We start from the raw sequence: 20,022 nt of genomic DNA, 5'->3' as shown, positions 1-20,022 counted from the left end.
TAACATTTCAAATGTGCAATCACGGTGAATGATAGCCATATCATCAAGGGGGGCAGTGAACTTCTGGCCAAATTATTCTTTATTATTGTTCAATTCTCTAAATTCCCTACACATAGCACAGATATATCAATGTTATTTTTCTCTACCAGTGTCCCTGATCTCACCAGATACATATCCCACAGTCAAAACAGCAGACAACCAACCCGCTTCCAGGACATTGCCAATACACTAGAAGCAAAGTAACAGCAGTGCAGATGTGGCTTTCTTTACAGGGACAGAAATGGCCTCTGACTAATGCCTCCCCATAGATGAGAACAGGGACGCAGCAGAATGGTGGATCAAATGTTTATTCCTCAAGGCCATGCTGCAATGCACAAATTGGTGCACCACCTACAGATAGCAAAATTAAATTGGATTTCAATGTACAAACAGCAAAATAATAAATGTTAGGACTAAACAATACTTTCGACACAGGTTCACTGCACCCTCTTCTGTATAACAAACAGTATTTACATCAGTAATCTACAATATAGATACATGGTATCTAATTTACAATGAAATAAAGTAATATATTCTGTGATAGATGCATTTTATCAGCTGATTTAGAATACATGGCCACCATTTAAAACAATAATATAAATGCTCTTGCAGAAAGCAAATTAAAACATTGAACTGCAGGTTAGGAATTTACAAAACTGTATCAATCTTATTCTCCTTGTGTCCGGGCAGATTTGTTTGATTTGCACTCTGTAGTGCAGACATATTTCACCATGAGGCACATACATAGTATTATTCTGCTTTTGCATAGTGTGTTACAGTGAGCTGTGAAGGAAACACAGAAACCAAAATAATCACAGTGCCATTTGAATTCAGTACACCACAGATGAAAAGGATAAAATAACTTATACGTGACTAAAAATGCCTTTGTGACTTGCCCAGTTCTAAAATGGCAGTCCAATCTCCGAGTACCCACCTATACATCTTAGCATGTTTCAACTATGATAATTAGCCAATTAATATTTACTTAGCAGTAGAAAGTGGATTGTTATGCTATAGAATAGGATTGTGCCTTGAAGTGCAGCACATTTACACCCATTTAAAAGCACACGAACAAAATAGAATTTATCTTGCTTTGTGACTTAGCAAAGAGTCTGTGAGCTCCAAGATCAAGGCTTTCAACATGTCATCAGCTGTAAGTATTTAGTGAATCAGATCAACATAATATGCACACGAGTGGTGGGCAGTCTGGCTCCCCCAAAGGAAAAAGCAGGGCGCCAAAAATACAGCCATTTCCATATCGCCAGTCCGTCCCTGTATGCACAGAATATTTGAATACATTTATTCAACAAATAGAGGTTTCATTAATCCTCTATGGAGGCTTCACAGTTAATAAGCATACATCTGGAAATAGATGTAAGATGTTTACAAAAACATGAAAATGAAAAGAAAAAAATTGCAGGATATGGGGAAAGAGCAGGGGGAGTGGGATTACTTGGTTAGCTCTTTGAAAGAGCAGGCACAGGCACGATGGGCCGAATGACCTCCTTCTGTGCTGTATGATTCTATGAAAATCCTCTCTGGTTACTTTTCTGTGCTCCACATAAATATTGAAGCAATTAACCTGCTGTATATTGATGACCCCGATGCTAAGTTCACTATCTCTACCAACCCAATGCCCTTGATAATTCAACATGCTTCTGCTCAGGCTCTAAATTCTGTTCCTATTTAACACTTAATAGAAATTAATATTTTATTTAAGGAGTATATCTGAGTTGTATCTGCCGGCACAATGCTGAGTTGCTCCTACTAGTCATTTTTATATGCTTGTAAAATTCACAGGCTGCCGATATGGCCTCAATCCTCTCTTACATGATGCAAGCGCCTTGGGATTTTAAAAAAATGTTCTCTTTACATTAAAGGCACTATATAAATACAAGTTGTTGTTACCTAAAAATGGAGGATATCTTTGCTTTAACTACTTAGTCTGTGCATTCAACAATTTTTCAAGATCTGATCCACCTATCATTTTCCCTCTCTTGCCCTCTTTCACAAACTGATGAAATTGCAACACTAACATCATGAAGATAACTAAAAACCTTTTGGGCTTCAAAATAAAAAAATGTAGGAAGATCATTACTGACTCCAGGCACATTGATGTAAAAAGGATGAATTGTGTGTGTGTATATGTGTGCCTGTCTTTCCTTCTTAGCCACAGAATCACTTTTCTATTCAACTGTTTCTTTATTTCTCCCATATTTCTCTTCCTCTATCTTACCCCTCCATATTTGTTGGTGCATTTTCTCTTTCTGTTTCTTATTTCCATTTTGTATTGCTGTATACTCTCTCTTATACATTTTGTATTAGTTCACTGTCTTTTACACACACATCATATATTAGTCCTATACTCTTATGTGCACACATACCTACACTCTCTTACACAGCCTATATAAAGCCGCCTTCTTGGTCACACAGCCCACAGACCTACTCTCTTCTACAGAACCAAGATTATTCCCATTCTCACTCTCTCACATAGCTTCTCTCGCCCTCTCTCTCTGTCACACAGCTCTATGTGGTCACACTTAGCCTGAATTAGTATTTCTGTGCAATGAACATAACCGGTTTCATTGTTCCTGTTTGTGTGCCTAAGATGTTGCATTCCCTCAAACTAACCAAGCAAATAGACATCATCATCATCATCACAGGCAGTCCCTCGGAATCGAGGAAGACTTGCTTCCACTCCCAAAGTGAGTTCTTTGATGGCTGAACAGTACGATACAAGAGCCACAGACCCTGTTACAGATGGGACAGACATTCGTCGAGGGAAGGGATCGGTGGGGCTGGTTTGCCGCGCACTCCTTCTGCTGCCTGCGAATGGCCTCTTCATGCTCTTTGCGTTGAGTCTCGAAGAGCTCAACGCCCTCCCGGATGCACTTTCTCCACCTCGGGTGGTCTTCGGCCAGGGTCTCCCAGGTGTCAGTGGGAATGTCGCACTTTACCAGGGAGGCTTTGAGGGTGTCCTTATAACGTTTCCGCTGTCCTCCTTTGGCTCATTTACCATGAAGGAGCTCCGCATAAAGCATTTGCTTAGGGAGTATCGTATCTGGCATGTGAACTATGTGGCCTGCCCAGCGAAGCTGATCGAGTGTGGTCAGTGCTTCAATACTGAGGATGTTAGCCTGGTCGAGAACACTGATGTTCTCCCAGGGGATTTGCAGGATCTTGCAGAGACATCATTGGTGAAATATCTCCAACGACTTGAGGTGCCTTCTATACATATCCATGCCTCAGATCCATAGAGGAGGGCAGGTATTACTACAGCCCTGTAGACCATGAGCTTGGTGGTAGATTTGAGGGCCTGGTCTTCAAACAATCTTTTCCTCAGACGGCCGAAGGCTGCACTGGCACATTGGAGGCGATTTTGAATCACCGCATCAATATCTGCCTTTGTTGATAAGATGCTCCCGAGATATGGGAAATAGTCCATGTTGTTGAGGGCCGCGCCGTGAATCTTAATGATTGGAGGGCAGTTCTGAGCGGCGGTGACGGGCTGGTGGAGGACCTTTGTCTTACGGATGTTAAGCGTAAGGTCCATACTTTCATATGTCTCAGTATGCGGACGACGCCTGCGTCTGTGCACATTCAGAGGCTGAACTCAAGGATACAGTCAAATAGGCATCAGACATCACTATAAATAGCAGCACCTAAGTTACTCTTATGTTGTTTAATCTAAAAATAATTATTCTTGTTATTCAATATAAAATTATTCCTCATAAATGTTTTATAAACTAAGGCTAAAATTTTTTTAATGTGTGACTACTGAAGATGAAATGTGTAGGTTTTTTTTGCTACTATGGATATTTTGCAATGACTTCCTGATACAAATCAATCTGATAGCAGTACTGATAGCACCTCAGTACATTTACTACATTAAAAACATTTGGATATAGGATAGCCAATCCTCCAGGATTATTCTGTAGTTTCCAGGAATTAACAATGAATCTCTAGGACACTGCTGCCAGCAACCCAGGAGAAACATCATAGAGGCATTAAAAAAAATTGTGTTTTTTTGTTGCATTTTCTTATAATATTTGTTATTAGTTATTAAAAAGTATTGCAGATGGGAAAAAAAGCCTGTTGGGGGTTGTAGTTGGAAAGATGTGGTCATGTGATGAAACCTCCAGGAATACATCCAACCTAAGTTGACAACCTTACATGGATATTGTTTGTGAGTCACTGTACTATGTTCATTTCCCATTAATTCTACAAATTAACCGCCCCGCCCAAACACACACACACAACTCTAAAAACAGAAACAGTAAAAGCCGGATATACTCAGCAGGTCAGGCAGCCTTTGTGGAGAAACAGAAGTCAGTCGATGTTTCAGATCTAAAGATCCTTCCTCTCAGGGTTGTTCCTCAGTGCTTGCTGATCTCCTTTATATCTATTGTTTTCCCAGGAAACACTGCACATAACTTTTGAAATAGGCCATCATCCTGAGTAATCTCTGTGGTGTCCGCTGCTTTTTCTGTCAATGAGCTTTGACAGGTTGATGTCAGAAGCCACGGAAGCAGAAGTCATTTTTTATGAATCTGATCAGCTGTTGGTCGGGGCAAAGAACTATGAAACTGGCTAGGTTTGACAAATGTCAAAAGTCAAATGTCAGGTTCTGCTTATTGACCTCGCAATGCTTTCAGTGCGAGTTCGTATCCTAGAAACATGGCTGCACTCATAGGGAATCCACGAATAGCATTCACGGCTGTTCCTTTAAAAAATACCTAGCAAATAAAACAAACATTTTTAATATCTTCCCCACACAGTAATTGCTAAATCTACATATTTTTGTTGATTTCGTTATTTTCTCTTGTGATTGCAATATACCCAGCCTAAAGAATTGCCGAACAAACTGCTCTGTATTGAAGCATGAAAAGTGACAGGGAGAGGTGCCCCGCCCCGATACCTCTCTGCCAGTAGAGACACACCTGGCCAACAAACAGTATTTGCTCAGACTGATTTCTCAGCAATTGGGAACTCATCATGCAGGGGACTCCAGCCATGTTTTTGAGCCACAAAATGTTACATTTGGTGCTCGAGCCTAAAACACGCACCTTGATTTTGATTGGATGGTTTTGTCTTCAATTTATACAATTTTTAAATCCTACTCTCTGGGAGGAATCTTTAATTAAAGCACTGTACTTCCCTACCGCCTCTCCCAAGAAACCTGACATTGCAGGTCTGGTGGAAATATAATCACGTGATATCAGCCATCCGATCCATCAGAAAGTACCTGCATTCACATAAAAGGGATTGACATTATTTATTTTTCCTGGTTGCTGACAAGGAGTTGCCAGTCATTTTCTATTCTGGAACTGGGCACACACACAGCCTTTGCTGGCTTAACTCAGATTTGGCTCAATTAATTTTTTTACATTAATCATTCACCTCCCCTTTTCCCAAACAATAACAAAATGAGAGCGGCCATTTGTCATTAAAGTTTGGTTTGAGAGAATGGCTGAGGATCATAAGCTAAGTTGTGCCTTTTTACCTGCACATCAGTTGTTCTTTGCATATTGTCAGTTCTTACCAAGATGAGGGATCGCAACATTCAACATTCAGATTGAGTGCATCATGGGCTAGATGCAGTGCATGGGGAGTTTTACTCTGCGTGCTGAGCTTGATATGGGACTTTTTAACAGCAGTGTATAACCCATTTAATCCTAAATTCAGCTTGTGCTGTACCTGACCTGCCCTGAGTGCAGTTTAAAAATAACCCCTGATTATGCCAGGGTTTAACTTGTTTCACTCCAAAATGATTGAAAGCAAAATATTTCTATGTTCTGTATCTCCATTGGTTATTCACTTACATTCAGTCCTTCCTTTTGGTAACTTTGCTGAATACAATGTACTATCCCCTTGTATCTTGTCTCGCTGACTCCATCAGCTTGAAGACGACTTTTGACAACATCCATGGGAGTTGCAGTACCCCATGAAATCGTTCCTACAAATACAAATTTAAACAGTGAATACTCAGAACTAACAAATCCTGCACCAAAATTCAGTAATTCTGTATTACAGAAGTGACAGTGTATTCTATGGAGTATCAGCACAGTCACATGGTTAGCAGCTGGTGACCCTAAACAGAAGATGTAACGATGATCTCAGGGAATTGCAGTTTCATAAATAAGTCAACCAGCTCAACTAAGGACGTATCATATTTTTACTACCTTTCCTTGCTGGTGTCACCCTCTAGCTAGCGCAACATAATATCTTGACCACCTATTGAATGGCTTCCATCTGTGCTGCTATTACTGGCTGTCAGGAAAATGAAAGCAACAGAAAACAACTTGCAGTAGTTTTCGTGGACCTATCCAAGGCTTTCGATTCAGTAGGCCACAGATTGATAACCAAAGGCTTGACAAGGATTGGTCTGAATAAAAAGTTCATTAAACTGATGGGTAACATGTACACTAATAACACAACCATAACTAAAGGAGATGGGAATGAAAGAAAAATGAGGTGATTCTCCCTTTGATCTTTCTTACCTCCTTACATGGGAGGGTGCGCTCACCACTTGCCACCTACTCACAACAGCACGAACTCCTACTTTTTTCAGCCTTGGGTGGTCTGCATTCTAGGCCTTGACTATTCACCTAATTTTTTTTTTAAATGGCAATCAGAATGGTCCTGCTTCATTTTATGGTTTAATTTTTAAAAAAATATACAATAAAAGGCATTTTTAACACGTCAGATTATATATAACATCAACAACTTATATTTATATAGCGCCTTTAATGCAGTAAAACATCCCAAGGCGCTTCTCAGGAGTGTTATCAGACAAAAATTAAATAGATTTTACACTGACTCACATAAGAAGAAATGACGGCAGATGACCAAAAGCTTGGTCAAAAAGGTAGATTTTAAGGAACATTCTTAAAGGAGGAAAGAGAAGTAGGGAGGCATATAGATTTAGGGAGGGAGTGCCAGAACTTAGGGCGCAGGCATCTGAAGGCATGGCCGCCGATGGTTGAGCAGTTATAATCAGGAATGCTCAAGAGGGTAGAATTTGAGCAGCACAGATATCTCAGGGGTGGGCGGGTGGGGGGTAGTGGTGTGGCTGAAGGAGATTACAGAGATAGGGAGGGGCAAGGCCATGGAGGGATTGTAAACAAGAATGGGAATTTTGAAATCGAAGCGTTGCTTAACTGGGTGCCATTTAAGGTCAGCGAGCACAGGGGTGATGGGTGAGCGGCACTTGGTGTGAGTTAGGACACGGGCAGCTGAGTTTTGGATGACCTCAAGTTAGGGTAGGATAGAATGTGGGAGATCAGCCAGGAGTGCATTGGAGTAGTCTAGCCTAGAGGTAACAAAGGCATGGATGAGGGTTTCTGCAGCGGATGAGCTGCAGAACTGGAGATGGGCAATGTTACAGAGGTGGAAATAGGCATTTTTAGTTATGCTGCGGATATGTGGCCAGAAGCTCAGTTCAGGGTCAAATATGGCACCTAGGTTGCGAACAGACTGGTTCAGCCTCAGACAGATGCTAGGGAAAGGGATGGAGTCAGTGGTTAGGGAACACAGTTTGTGGCGAGGACCAAAGACAATGGCTTCGATCTTCCCAATATTTAATTGGAGAAAATTTCTGTTCATCCAGTACTGGATGTCAGACAAGCAGTCTGACAATTTAGAGATCGTGGAGGGGTCGAGAGAAGTGGTAGTGAGGTAGAGCTGGGTGTCATCAGCGTACATGTGGAAACTGACACTGTTTTCAGATGATATCGCCGAGGGACAGCATATAGATGAGAAATAGGATGGCTCCAAGGATAAATCCTTGGGGGACACCAGAGGTAACAATGCGGGAGTGGGAAGAGAAGCCATTGCAGGAGATTTTCTTGCTACAATTCGATAGATAAGAATGGAACCAGGCAAGTGCAGTCCCACCCAGCTAGACGATGGTGGAGAGGCGTTGGAGGAGGATGGAGTGGTGAACCATGTCAAAGCCTGCAGACAGGTTGAGAAGGACGAGGAGGGATAGTTTACCCGTTGTCACAATCACAAAGGATGTCATTTATGACTTTGATGAGAGCCGTTTCGGTACTGTGGCAGGGGTGGAAACCACATTGGAAGGATTCAAACATGGAGTTCTGGAAAAGATGGGCATGGATTTGGGAGGCAACAACACATTCAAAGTCTTTGGAGACGAAAGGGTGGTTGGAGATGGAGCGGTAGCTTGCAAGCACAGTGGGATCAAGGGTTGTTTTTTTGAGGAGATGGCAGATTTGAAGGAGAAGTGGACAGTACCTGAGGAGAGAGAACCGTTAACAATGTCAGCTAACATGGGAGCCAGAAAAGGAAGTTGGGTGGTCAGCAGTTTAGTGGGAATAGGGTCTAGGGAGCAGGAAGTGGATCTCATGGATAAGATGCACATGGAGAGGTCAAGAGGGAAGATCAGAGAGAAACTGGAAAATGATGTGAGTTCAGGGCTTGGGCAGAGGGGAACCTCAGAGGAAGTTTGGTCTGGTGGGCTAGGGGAAGGAAGGGAAATGGCAGAGGTAGTTGATGGGATGGTCTCAATCTTTGAGACAAAGAAGTCCATGAGCTCCTCGCATTTGTTATTGTATAATATCAATTGATCAGAGTAATAGCATCTTCTGAACTCTTTGGATTTTGTGTCATCTGTGCGATTTACTAATCAGAAACAATATTACCTCTGAAACCAGTGTGGAATGTTTTGTAATTCTTTCATGCATATGGATAGTATGTAGGCCAAATATTCAAGATATACAACTCACAGGCATGCTTACATTTTTACTTTTATATTTTTGCTGTGCAAATACCTGCACAACTCTACCTATGTCAACACAGACATCCGGGCCTAGATTTTCTTCACAGTGGGCAGATCTAGGACAGAAATATCACCAAGGAGCTGTGCTGCCAGCTCTCCTTCAGTCACCAACACTTCTGTGATTTTCTCCAGAAGTCAGTACAGTCTGGAAGTTCTGAACTCCACAAATGCTTTTAAGACATGGCTGTCCACTTTGGCTTCTCCAGAAACAGCAGGTCCTTGACCCTGCCATGTAGCACCCTCCTTCCCCACTGCACTCTCCCCCTCCCCCCCGCCATGACAACCTGCCTGGTACAGACGGGAATACTGGCAGGAGCCCACTATAAATATTAGCATGAGGTTAACCATGGAAATCTGCTGGAGTCGGCGCAAGCCAAAACGGCTGGAGGAAATGTCACCATGCCAAACTTGTGACAGGATTCCCACTGAAGAGGAAAATCTAAGCCTCTCACTTCTGAGAACTTGCCTTACACAAATGTGTTTGTTAAGAAACATCCAAAGACATTAGCTTCCCCCAGTACCTCATCCAAACTGTCATTCTTCATGTGAAAGAGAATGTTAGCATGCAGCACGTCTCCACATGATGTCCACTTTCCATCAGCATTCACTGGATCGTGATTAAAAGCAAAGATTCTTGCACTGAGCCCAGACCTGGGATCAACTCTGATGTGTATGGCTCAGCATGACACTAATGGTACACTGATCCAGAGCCATCAGATTAACTTCAGCTACCCTTAGCTGTCATTACCATTGTTTACCATTACCAAGATTATTGATGGTGAAGGTCAATTGCTGAGATTAAAATTTAAGAACTTAAATGAGTGACATCCATCCCTTAAGCTTCATTTTCATGACTTAACATCACTTATTTTTCATAAAATTATAGGCTGCTTCGCCCACCCCATAAAAGATGCAGGCAAGTCATCAATTGCATGTGGAGGCACTAACTGGAGCACTGCAGGTCTTGGAGAACCATTTGGAGAGGTCTATGTTAAATGGATTATCCACCCCTAAGAAGAGGTCTTCCTTCATCCCAAGGGCTTCATTGTAGTTTGGAGCAGCCTTCTACAGCCCAGAGCCCCAGGCATCTGGTGGCACTTCAAAATGTTATATTAGAGCAGATAAAAGGTTGCGCTTTTACAAGGAGTGTGCATGGTGAAAAAGGACCAGGTGGGAAACAGGTGGGTTTTAGTCAGACATCCATTTTACTATACATGGACAGTAAAATTGAGCAGGGTGCAAAGCAGATGTCCAAAGTGAATCTGTCCAATTCCTGCCTGGTGAGTTAGGTTAAAATGACTCCATAAGTAATATTTTAGTAAATAATTGTAATAAATCGCTGGAATTATTGATGCAATGGCTGCTTGGTTATCGTGTAGGACGATGGAGAATGGCTACCAAGCTGATATTGAAGGTCAGGATTATGATGTGATCGCTAGCGGTAAAGATTTTACTTAGAACATAGCCAGATTGGTGAGAGCTCAGAAAAATATTGGTCTCAGTACAGTCGCCATCACTTACACCATCCCTGCTTATCCCAGTCATCCGTGTATATTGGGCAAATGGTGCTAACCGTTTGCCATTATCATAGGTGTCAACTACAAAGGCGTCGCTTAAGCCATATGAAGCACAACGACTATTTTGGGCAGTTCAAGCAGCTGTTCACACCTTGTTAAAATGCGACTACCTGTCATTAAGTCCTCTCAGGCAGCCCCACGCTTTCAGTCACACACCGCCCCCCCACCCCCTCTCTCCCCCCGCGGTTCTCTGGATCTCCTGCGATTGCAATCAATTCAATGCGATCAATTCAATCCTAAACCAGAGGTGAAACTGACCAGATGGCTGTGGACTTCAGCCACGTTCAGCTCTCCATAGCTGAAGAATGTTTGCTCTTGCGTATTAACGCTTACTCCAGCTCTGTCTCTCACTTGCAGGCAGGTTATCAGTCATTTTCCGGTTGGTTTATTACTTGTGTGAGTAACGGCCCTTTGGCATTTTGACAGAGCAAGAAGCAGAGAGATGGAGGATAAAGATTCCCTCCGTGCTTTTGAAAAATGAGTTAGGTAACACCGCGTATAGCAGGAAAATGGTGTTGACACCAACAGGCGGCATGGTCTGTATCTGTGAAGATGTCCCAAATGAATTTGGCTCAGTTGTTTAGCAACACTAGCTACTGCATCTGCTTCATGTTTTTCATGGTCTTCAACTTCAACAGTGGCATCCAACACATCTACCATCAGTACTTCCTGAATTACAAAACTATGAAAGACACAACATGCTACAACAATTCTTGGCACATAATGCAGAGCATCCCCAAATCTTTCCAGACACCAAAGCATCCTAACAATTTGTTCAATGCTAATTATTGTTTTATCGTATGCTTCATTATAGCGCTCCTTTGCACTACTTGTACTCCGACAAAGTGCCATCAGTAATGGAAGTAGAAGGTGTCCCTTGTCACCTAGCAGCCACCCTGACCCTTACCCCTGCTGTTGAAATGGAGCTAAGGCACAGGACTGTTGAATTATAAAAGCATCATGACAGCTCCCAGTATTTTGTGAATTCACATGCAGGATCTCATGCTAATCGTGCAGAAATATAAATTACTTGTACATTTAGGAATGAAAGCCTTTGCAATTCATGCAAATATGGGAGTTTACATTTGGAGCACTTATTGCCACCTGGGTTCAATCAACAGCCCCCAACAACCCTGGGTATTCCAGCAATACTGGAAAAAAAATGATTAGCCTCTCAGTCATCTGTCTGGGACCATTGTCAAAATGTATAAACTGAGCTTCCCTTCCAAAGAGGATGTTGGTGATTTGCATTATACAGTTACATGAATGCACATCGAATTGGCTGAACTGGCCGTGTCAATTCGTCTGCCACAGTCTGAGCTGTCTGTGTTGTGGATTTAGTTTGCAACAAGTGCGTTAAAAAGGTAAGCCTGAAGGCCCTGTGCCTCAATGCGAGGAGTATTCGGAATAAGGTGGACGGATTAACTGTGCAGATAGCAGTTAACGGATACGATGTGGTTGGCATCACGGAGACATGGCTCCAGAGTGACCAAGGCTGGGAACTAAACATCCAAGGGTATTCAACATTTAGGAAGGATAGACAGAAAGGAAAAGGAGGCGGGGTGGCGTTGCTGGTTAAAGAGGAAATTAATGCAATTGTAAGGAAAGACATTAGCTTGGATGATGTGGAATCGGTATGGGTGGAGCTACGGAATATCAAGGGGCAGAAAACGCTAGTGGGAGTTGTGTACAGACTTCCAAACAGTAGTAGTGATGTTGGGGAGGGCATCAAACAGGAAATTAGGTGTGCATGCAATAAAGGTGCAGCAATTATCATGGATGACTTTAATATGCATATAGATTGGACTAACCAAACTGGAAACAATACGGTGGAGGAGGATTTCCTGGAGTGCATAAGGGATGGTTTTCTAGACCAATATGTCGAGGAAGCAAAGAGGGGGGAGGCCATCTCAGACTGGGTGTTGTGTAATGAGAGAGGATTAATTAGCAATCTCATTGTGCAAGGCCCCTTGGGGAAGAGTGACCATAATATGGTGGAATTCTACATTAAGATGGAGAATGAAACAGTTAATTCAGAGACCATGGTGCAGAACTTAAAGAAGGGTAACTTTGAAGGTATGAGGCGTGAATTGGCTAGGATAGATTGGCGAATGATACTTAAGGGGTTGACAGTGGATGGGCAATGGCAGACATTTAGAGACCGCATGGATGAACTACAACAATTGTACATCCCTGTCTGGCGTAAAAATAAAAAAGGGAAGGTGGCTCAACCGTGGCTATCAAGGGAAATCAGGGATAGTATTAAAGCCAATGAAGAGGCATACAAATTGGCCAGAAATAGCAGCTAACCCGGGAACTGGGAGAAATTTAGAACTCAGCAGAGGAGGACAAAGAGTTTGATTAGGGCAGGGAAAATAGAGTACGAGAGGAAGCTTGCAGGGAACATTAAGACGGACTGCAAAAGCATCTATAGATATGTAAAGAGAAAAAGGTTAGTAAAGACAAACGTAGGTCCCCTGCAGTCAGAATCAGGGGAAGTCATAACTGGGAACAAAAAAATGGCAAACCAATTGAACAATTACTTTGGTTCGGTATTCACTAAGGAGGACACAAATAACCTTCCGGATATAAAATGGGTCAGAGGGTCTAGTAAGAAGGAGGAACTGAGGGAAATCCTTATTAGTCGGGAAATTGTGTTGGAGAAATTGATGGGATTGAAAGCCGATAAATCCCCAGAGCCTGATGGACTGCATCCCAGAGTACTTAAGGAGGTGGCCTTGGAAATAGCGGATGCATTGACAAGTCATTTTCCAACATTCCACAGAGAGAAAACAGGGAATTATAGACTGGTCAGCCTGACATCGGTAGTAGGTAAAATGATGGAATCAATAATTAAGGATGCCATAGCAGCGCATTTGGAAAGAGGTGACATGATAGGTCCAAGTCAGCATGGATTTGTGAAAGGGAAATCATACTTGACAAATCTTCTGGAATTTTTTGAAGATGTTTCCACTAGAGTGGACAAGGGGGAACCAGTTGATGTGGTGTATTTGGACTTTCAGAAGGCTTTCGATAAGGTCCCACACAAGAGATTAATGTGCAAAGTTAAAGCACATGAGATTGGGGGTAGTGTGCTGATGTGGATTGAGAACTGGTTGTCAGACAGGAAGCAAAGAGTAGGAGTAAATGGGTACTTTTCAGAATGGCAGGCAGTGACTAGTGGGGTACTGCAAGGATCTGTGCTGGGGCCCCAGCTGTTTACATTGTACATTAATGATTTGGACGAGGAGATTAAATGTAGTATCTCCAAATTTGCGGATTACACTAAGTTGGGTGGCAGTGTGAGCTGCGAGGAGGATGCTATGAGGCTGCAGAGTGACTTGGATAGGTTAGGTGAGTGGGCAAATGCATGGCAGATGAGTATAATGTGTATAATGAAGTATAAGGTTATCCACTTTGGTGGTAAAAACAGAGAGACAGACTATTATCTGAATGGTGACAGATTAGGTAACGGGAAGGTGCAACGAGACCTGGGTGTCATGGTACATCAGTCATTGAAGATTGGCATGCAGGTACAGCAGGTGGTTAAGAAAGCAAATGGCATGTTGGCCTTCATAGCGAGGGGATTTGAGTACAGGGGCAGGGAGGTGTTATTACAGTTGTACAGGGCCTTGGTGAGGCCACACCTGGAGTATTGTGTACAGTTTTGGTCATCTAACTTAAGGAAGGACATTCTTGCTATTGAGGGAGTGCAGCGAAGGTTCACCAGATTGATTCCCGGGATGGCGGGACTGACATGTCAAGAAAGACTGGATCAACTGGGCTTGTATTCACTGGAGTTCAGAAGAATGAGAGGGGATCTCATCGAAACATTTAAAATTCTGATGGGTTTAGACAGGTTAGATGCAGGAAGAATGTTCCCAATGTTGGGGAAGTCCAGAACCAGGGGTCACAGTCTAAGGATAAGGGGTAAGCCATTTAGGACCGAGATGAGGAGAAACTTCTTCACCCAGAGAGTGGTGAACCTGTGGAATTCTCTACCACAGAAAGTTGTTGAGGACAATTCACTAAATATATTCAAAAAGGAGTTAATGTAGTCCTTACTACTAGGGGGATCAAGGACTATGGCGAGAAAGCAGGAATGGGGTACTGAGGTTGCATGTTCAGCCATGAACTCATTGAATGGCGGTGCAGGCTCGAAGTGCCGAATGGCCTACTCCTGCACCTATTTTCTATGTTTCTATGTTTATGTTGCTATAAACAGCACTTCGAAGGTTTCATTTTGGCAATGGAGCTTCCTGAAACAGAACTCATGAAAAAGATCAGGAAAGTTTACCTGGGTTGATGCATCCTGCTGGATTGATACCACCGGGATGGTTTGGCTCTCCTCTTTTACTGCCTGATAAATCTGTCTTCCCTTCCAGCCTCCTGTTGCACCTTTTCCTTCAATATATATGTCACATAAAGTTGAATTTCCATTGGGAAGCCCATTTCGAATGGGAAGCCCATTTTGCAGTCTTCACATACTTGTACCCTAATTCGCTTTATGTAGAAGCCTTTCTGCAGGTAATGGATAATTTGGGTGAAGATTTCCAAGTGAAAGCAGCGCAACAATTTTTCCAATACCTACAGTCAAATCCAAGAAATTTCCAAAAGTCTGCAATCTCATCATCCACAGCTTCCCTTTAAGCAATGAGTTCTGCCTTGATGAACAGATCCTGGCAACTGTGCCTGCTATATGGCGTACAATTAGAAGAGCACATGGGAAGGCACAGAACCTTTAGGCTGATGACATCCCCGTTCTAAGAACGTAATAACGTATTGTATAAATGCACAAGGCTCATGCAGTGGAGCCTGGTCTCCAGTCGTCTTGGATCCCCTTGCCATTGGACCAAGACCTCGCTCTGTCAAGCCCATGTGGTAGCTGGTGTGCAACGGCCACCCCATGTTAAAAAAATTCACGCACAGGCATCTTTCACCATTTAAAATTAAGTTCGGGACCAGGACCCTCCTGGACAACCCCAACCGCAACAGATCAGAACGTCGCACTGCTATTGTTGCCCAGGAATTCAGACGTTTCGAAATAGACGTCGCCGCTTAAGCGAGACCCGGCAGGCAGGAGAAGCCCCGCTGAACGAACAAGGTGGTGGTTACACCTTCTGGAAAGGTAAACCAGAAGAAGAATGCCGCCTCCATGGGGAAGGCTTCGCCATAAAATATGAGCTGGTTGGCCATCTCAGAGACTCCCCTTGCGGGATAAACAAATGCCTCATGAATCTACGGCTCACCCTAGCCCAGAACCAGTGCGCTACAGTCGTCAGTGTGTACGCCCCAACATTGGAAGCTACAGACGAGACCAAAGAGGAATTCTACTCCAGCCTTGAACAATCCCTGCTCCGAATCCCAACGGACAACAAACTGATCCTCCTTGGTGATTTAACGCCAGGGTTGGAAAGGATACAGACCACTGGGGAGGTGTGATCGGCAGAGAGGAGGTAGGGAAAACCAACTCCAACGGTACGCTCCTCTGGACGGAATACTTCGAACATGGCCTTGTCATAACCAACACCCTGTTCCGTCAGAAAGACAAGTCCAAGGCTTCATGTCAACACCCCCACTCCAAGCACTGGCATCTGCTAGACTACGTCATCGTCCGAGTGAGGGACCGCAAGGACGTGCGCATCACCCGCGCCATGACAGGAGCTGACGACTGCTTGCTGGGCCACCGCCGAATCCACCCTGTCATTTCCACCAACGTAGCCCCAAAACAGTGACGGCAACAGAAACAATGCTGCAGGAAAATCAACGCTGGAGCACTCAAAGACCCTGCTAAGAAAGCCCTATTCAGCCAGCGCCTCGCTACCAACCTGACGACTCCCAGTGACCCAGAGACGCAGAGTGTCCACAGTGCCTGGTCTGCCCTCAAGGCCTCCATAATTAGCACCTGTGAAGAGACGCTCGATCACTCGACCAGGAAACACCAAGACTGGTTTGACACAAATGGCCAGGAGATCCAGGAGCTAATAAGCTGCAAGCGCAAGGCATTCTTGAACTAGAAACAGCAACACAACTCGAGAGCAAGAAAGCAGCTCTACAGACATCTGAAGGCTGAGGTCCGACAAAAAACTTGCGACCTAAAAAACAGATGGTGGGTGGAGAAAGCGCAGGAGATCCAGCCGAGAACCATGACGTGCGAGGATTCTTTAGCACAGTCAAGACCACCTACGGCCCAAGCACCCAAGGTCCTACCCGACTGTTGGCCAAAAACGGAGAGGTACTCATCAAAGACAGAGAGGCAGTCAGTGCCTGCTGGAAGGAGCACTTCGAAGATCTCCTTAATCGAGACTCTGTTTTCGACGTGAATGTCCTCGACTCCATCACACAGCATGCCAGCCGCCACCATCTCAGCACAACCCCAGCCCGGCAATGGTTAGAAAAGGCCACCTGACAACTGAAGAACAACAAAGCATCATGAGCAGATAGAATCCCTGTCGAAGCACTAAAACATGGCGGAGAAGCACTATTGGCACGAATATATGATCTCATTTCCCTTATCTGGAAGGAGGAGAGCATGCCAGGGGATCACAGAGATGCCGTAATAGTGATCATCTTCAAGAAAGGTGACAAGTCTGATTGCGATAATTACAGAGGAGTTTCCTTGCTGTCGGCCACAGGGAAAGTCATTGCAAGAATCCTCCTCAATCGTCTTCTCCCTGTGGCTGAAGAACTCCCAGAGTTGCAATGAGGATTCTGCCCACTAAGTGTTACAATGGACATGATCTTCACCCCGTGGCATATCCAAGAGAAATGCAGGGAACTGTACCAATCCTTGTACATGGCCTTCTTTGACCTCAGAAAGGTCTTCGACACTGTCAACTGTGAGGGTTTATGGAAAGTTCTCCTCAAATTCGGCTGCCCTCAAATGTTTGTCACCATCCTCCGCCTGTTTCACAATGACATGCAAGCCGTGATCCTGACCAACGGATCCACCACAGACTCAATTCACGTTCGGACCGGGGTCAAGCAAGGCTGTGTCATCGTAGCAACGCTCTTCTCGATCTTCCTTGCCGCAATGCTCCATTTCACCCTCAGCAAGCTCCCCGCTAGAGTGGAGCTAATCCACAGAACAAACGGGAAACTGTTCAACCTCCGTCACCTCTAGTCCAGATCCAAGGTCGTCCCATCCTCTGTCATTGAATTGCAGTATGCAGACGATGTTTGCGTCTGCGCACACTTGGAGGCTGAACTCCAAGCCATCGTCAACACCTTCACTGAAACATATGAGAGCTTGGGCCTTACACTAAACCTCGGGATCCTACTGTCAACAAGGGCAGACGTCGATGACAAAGTCCAACACTGCCTTCAATATGCCAGTGCAGCCTTTGGTCGTGTGCGGAAGAGAATGTTTGAAGACCAGGACCTCAAACCAGGCACCAAGCTCATGGTCTACAGAGCAGTAGTGATACCTGCCCTCCTATATGCCTCAGAGACATGGACTATGTACAGCAGATACCTCAAAGCACTGGAGAAGTACCACCAATGCTGCTTCTGCAAGATCCTGCAAATCCATTGACAGCATAGGCACACCATTGTCAGTGTTCTTGCTCAGGCCAACATCGCCAGCATCGAAGCATTGACCACACTCGCTCAGCTCCGATGGACAGGCCACATCGTCCGTATGCCCGATACGAGACTCCCAAAACAAGCGCTCTACTCGGAACTCCAACATAGCAAGCGGCTCCCAGGTGGGCAGAGGAAACGCTTCAGGGTCACCCTCAAAGCCTCCTTCAAAAAGTGTAACATCCCCACCGACACCTGGGAATCCCTGGCCTAAGACCGTTCAATGTGGAGGAGAAACATCCGGGAAGGCGCCGGACACCTCTAGTCTCTTCACAGGGAGCAAGCTGAAGTGAAGCTGAAACGGCGGAAGGCGCGCACGACAACCCAAGCACCCCACCCAGCCATTCCTACAACCACCATCTGCCCCACCTATGACAGAGACTGTAGATCCCGTATTGGACTCATCAGTCACCTGAGAACTCATTTTTAGTGTGGAAGCAAATCATCCTCGACTCCGAGGTACTGCCCAAGAGAGAAATGCACGTTATTTCTTCTTTTTATGTCCACAAAATTGTTATGAAATGTTAACATGCATTTGATAAACACCTCATCCATCTGAAGCTGGCCAGATTACATGTCAATGTGAGAATATTTTGTGTACTGTGGGTACCAAGTTGTATGCTGCACTGTAAGTTATATTTAGATCATATTTCTTGCTTTCCAGACACAACAGCACAGCTTAAACATAACAGCACAGAAACATTTTTACCAGAAACTCTTTTCTAACATGGCTATTAGTAATAGCATGAGCAGGAAGAAAGTTTTAAAAGATTATTAATAATCCTTGTTTACAGTTCTAGTTAACTTGGAATTTGAATATAAGTGCAAATATTCCAAATTCCAGATTTCGAAAAGAGGTCATGGCTCAATATATGTAAATAAATATTGTGTTTTTCTGTACCTTTTGCCAATACAGTTCACTGGAGATCAAGCACCCCTCCCCCACAGAATACAATATGCATGCACAGATTCACAGCATGTATATATGTATATTATAAACTGAAAGATACTCACCAATTCAATATTGCTTGACATGTTTTACCAAAGGTAGTACTGTACAGATTTATTACAAAAAGAATTGGAGAATAAATGTGTGCATGTTCTAAGGTAACTGAGAGCTTGTTTTGAGTACTACTGAAGCCTTCTGACAGGCCCCAAAGCCTTAGAAGGGGAAGGTAATTCATTATCTCTTGGAAGTAGCAAAATGGCTGCATTCTAGAGTCAAAGATTACTGGGACTCTTCATCCCCAAGCACTAGGGCTTCTCAGATAGAGTTCTCTAGGTTGCTTCACCTTTCAAAATCAGATCAGGGCAGGCTTCCATGAAGTACATTTGCAGGCACTGGCAGCCTGCTCGACTATGCAGATGACCCCGTCCCTGCAGTTTGGGACCGAGTCATCATCATTATGCCCTTTGGTGGTGTTCTACTTCACTTCTGCTGGTGGAGCAGGGCCATTGGAATTTCAGCCGCATTGTCTGCTAGCAAAGTTGCATAAGTGATAGAGAATAAATTCTATTGTTGGATCACGTTGAATTTCAGAACAATAAATTACTCTGTTCTCGAAGGGCTCACAATCATTGATTGACAATTCATTGTGTAAATAATTTTGTTAAATAGAAAAAACACAATGAACTGCACAGTTGAAAAGAATAAAGCAGATGACAAAATGATATCGTGATTTGGTGGTACAGTACTAAATTTATATTTCAAAAAGCCTGAATATTGCTTTATTGGAAGTGGGAAAGGCTGAGGGAAGCAAGGAGTTCCATAATTCTGAGGTCCTGGGAAAGAAAATGTTGAATTTGGTCACAACACAGTGAGGGTGGGGAGGATGGCATATGTGGAGTAGATGACAGTCATTGACATTTGTAAGAGAAATATATGGGGGCCAAATTAACATGGCCATTTCGCGCAGATTCTGATGGGGTGGGAAAGGGAAGGAGGAGTAGGGAAGAGGAGTGAGATGGGGGAGCAAGAGAGGAAGAGGATTATTGTAGTAAATTTTAATATGTAAGAGATAAAAT

At 43.8% G+C, this 20,022-nt stretch overlaps 1 protein-coding gene across 2 annotated transcripts in view; it reads right to left on the bottom strand.

Moving 5' to 3' along the window:
• Positions 1–331: 331 nt before the first annotated feature.
• The window catches only part of slc25a48 (solute carrier family 25 member 48), a 63,623-nt gene continuing 43,932 nt past the window's right edge, over positions 332–20,022 (bottom strand). For both annotated transcript variants that reach the window (XM_070878235.1, XM_070878234.1), the window contains 2 exons: positions 5,862–5,995; positions 332–4,775 (listed from right to left, as the gene is read on the bottom strand). In XM_070878235.1, coding sequence (XP_070734336.1) covers positions 4,671–4,775; positions 5,862–5,995 — 239 coding nt within the window. In that variant the 3' untranslated portion in view covers positions 332–4,670. The remainder of the gene's footprint in view (positions 4,776–5,861; positions 5,996–20,022) is intronic.

Source organism: Pristiophorus japonicus, chromosome 4 (assembly GCF_044704955.1).
Source record: "Pristiophorus japonicus isolate sPriJap1 chromosome 4, sPriJap1.hap1, whole genome shotgun sequence".
NCBI lineage: Eukaryota > Metazoa > Chordata > Chondrichthyes > Pristiophoridae > Pristiophorus > Pristiophorus japonicus.
Note: the sequence above shows the minus strand (reverse complement) of the source record. Positions and strands in the feature narration are given on the sequence as shown.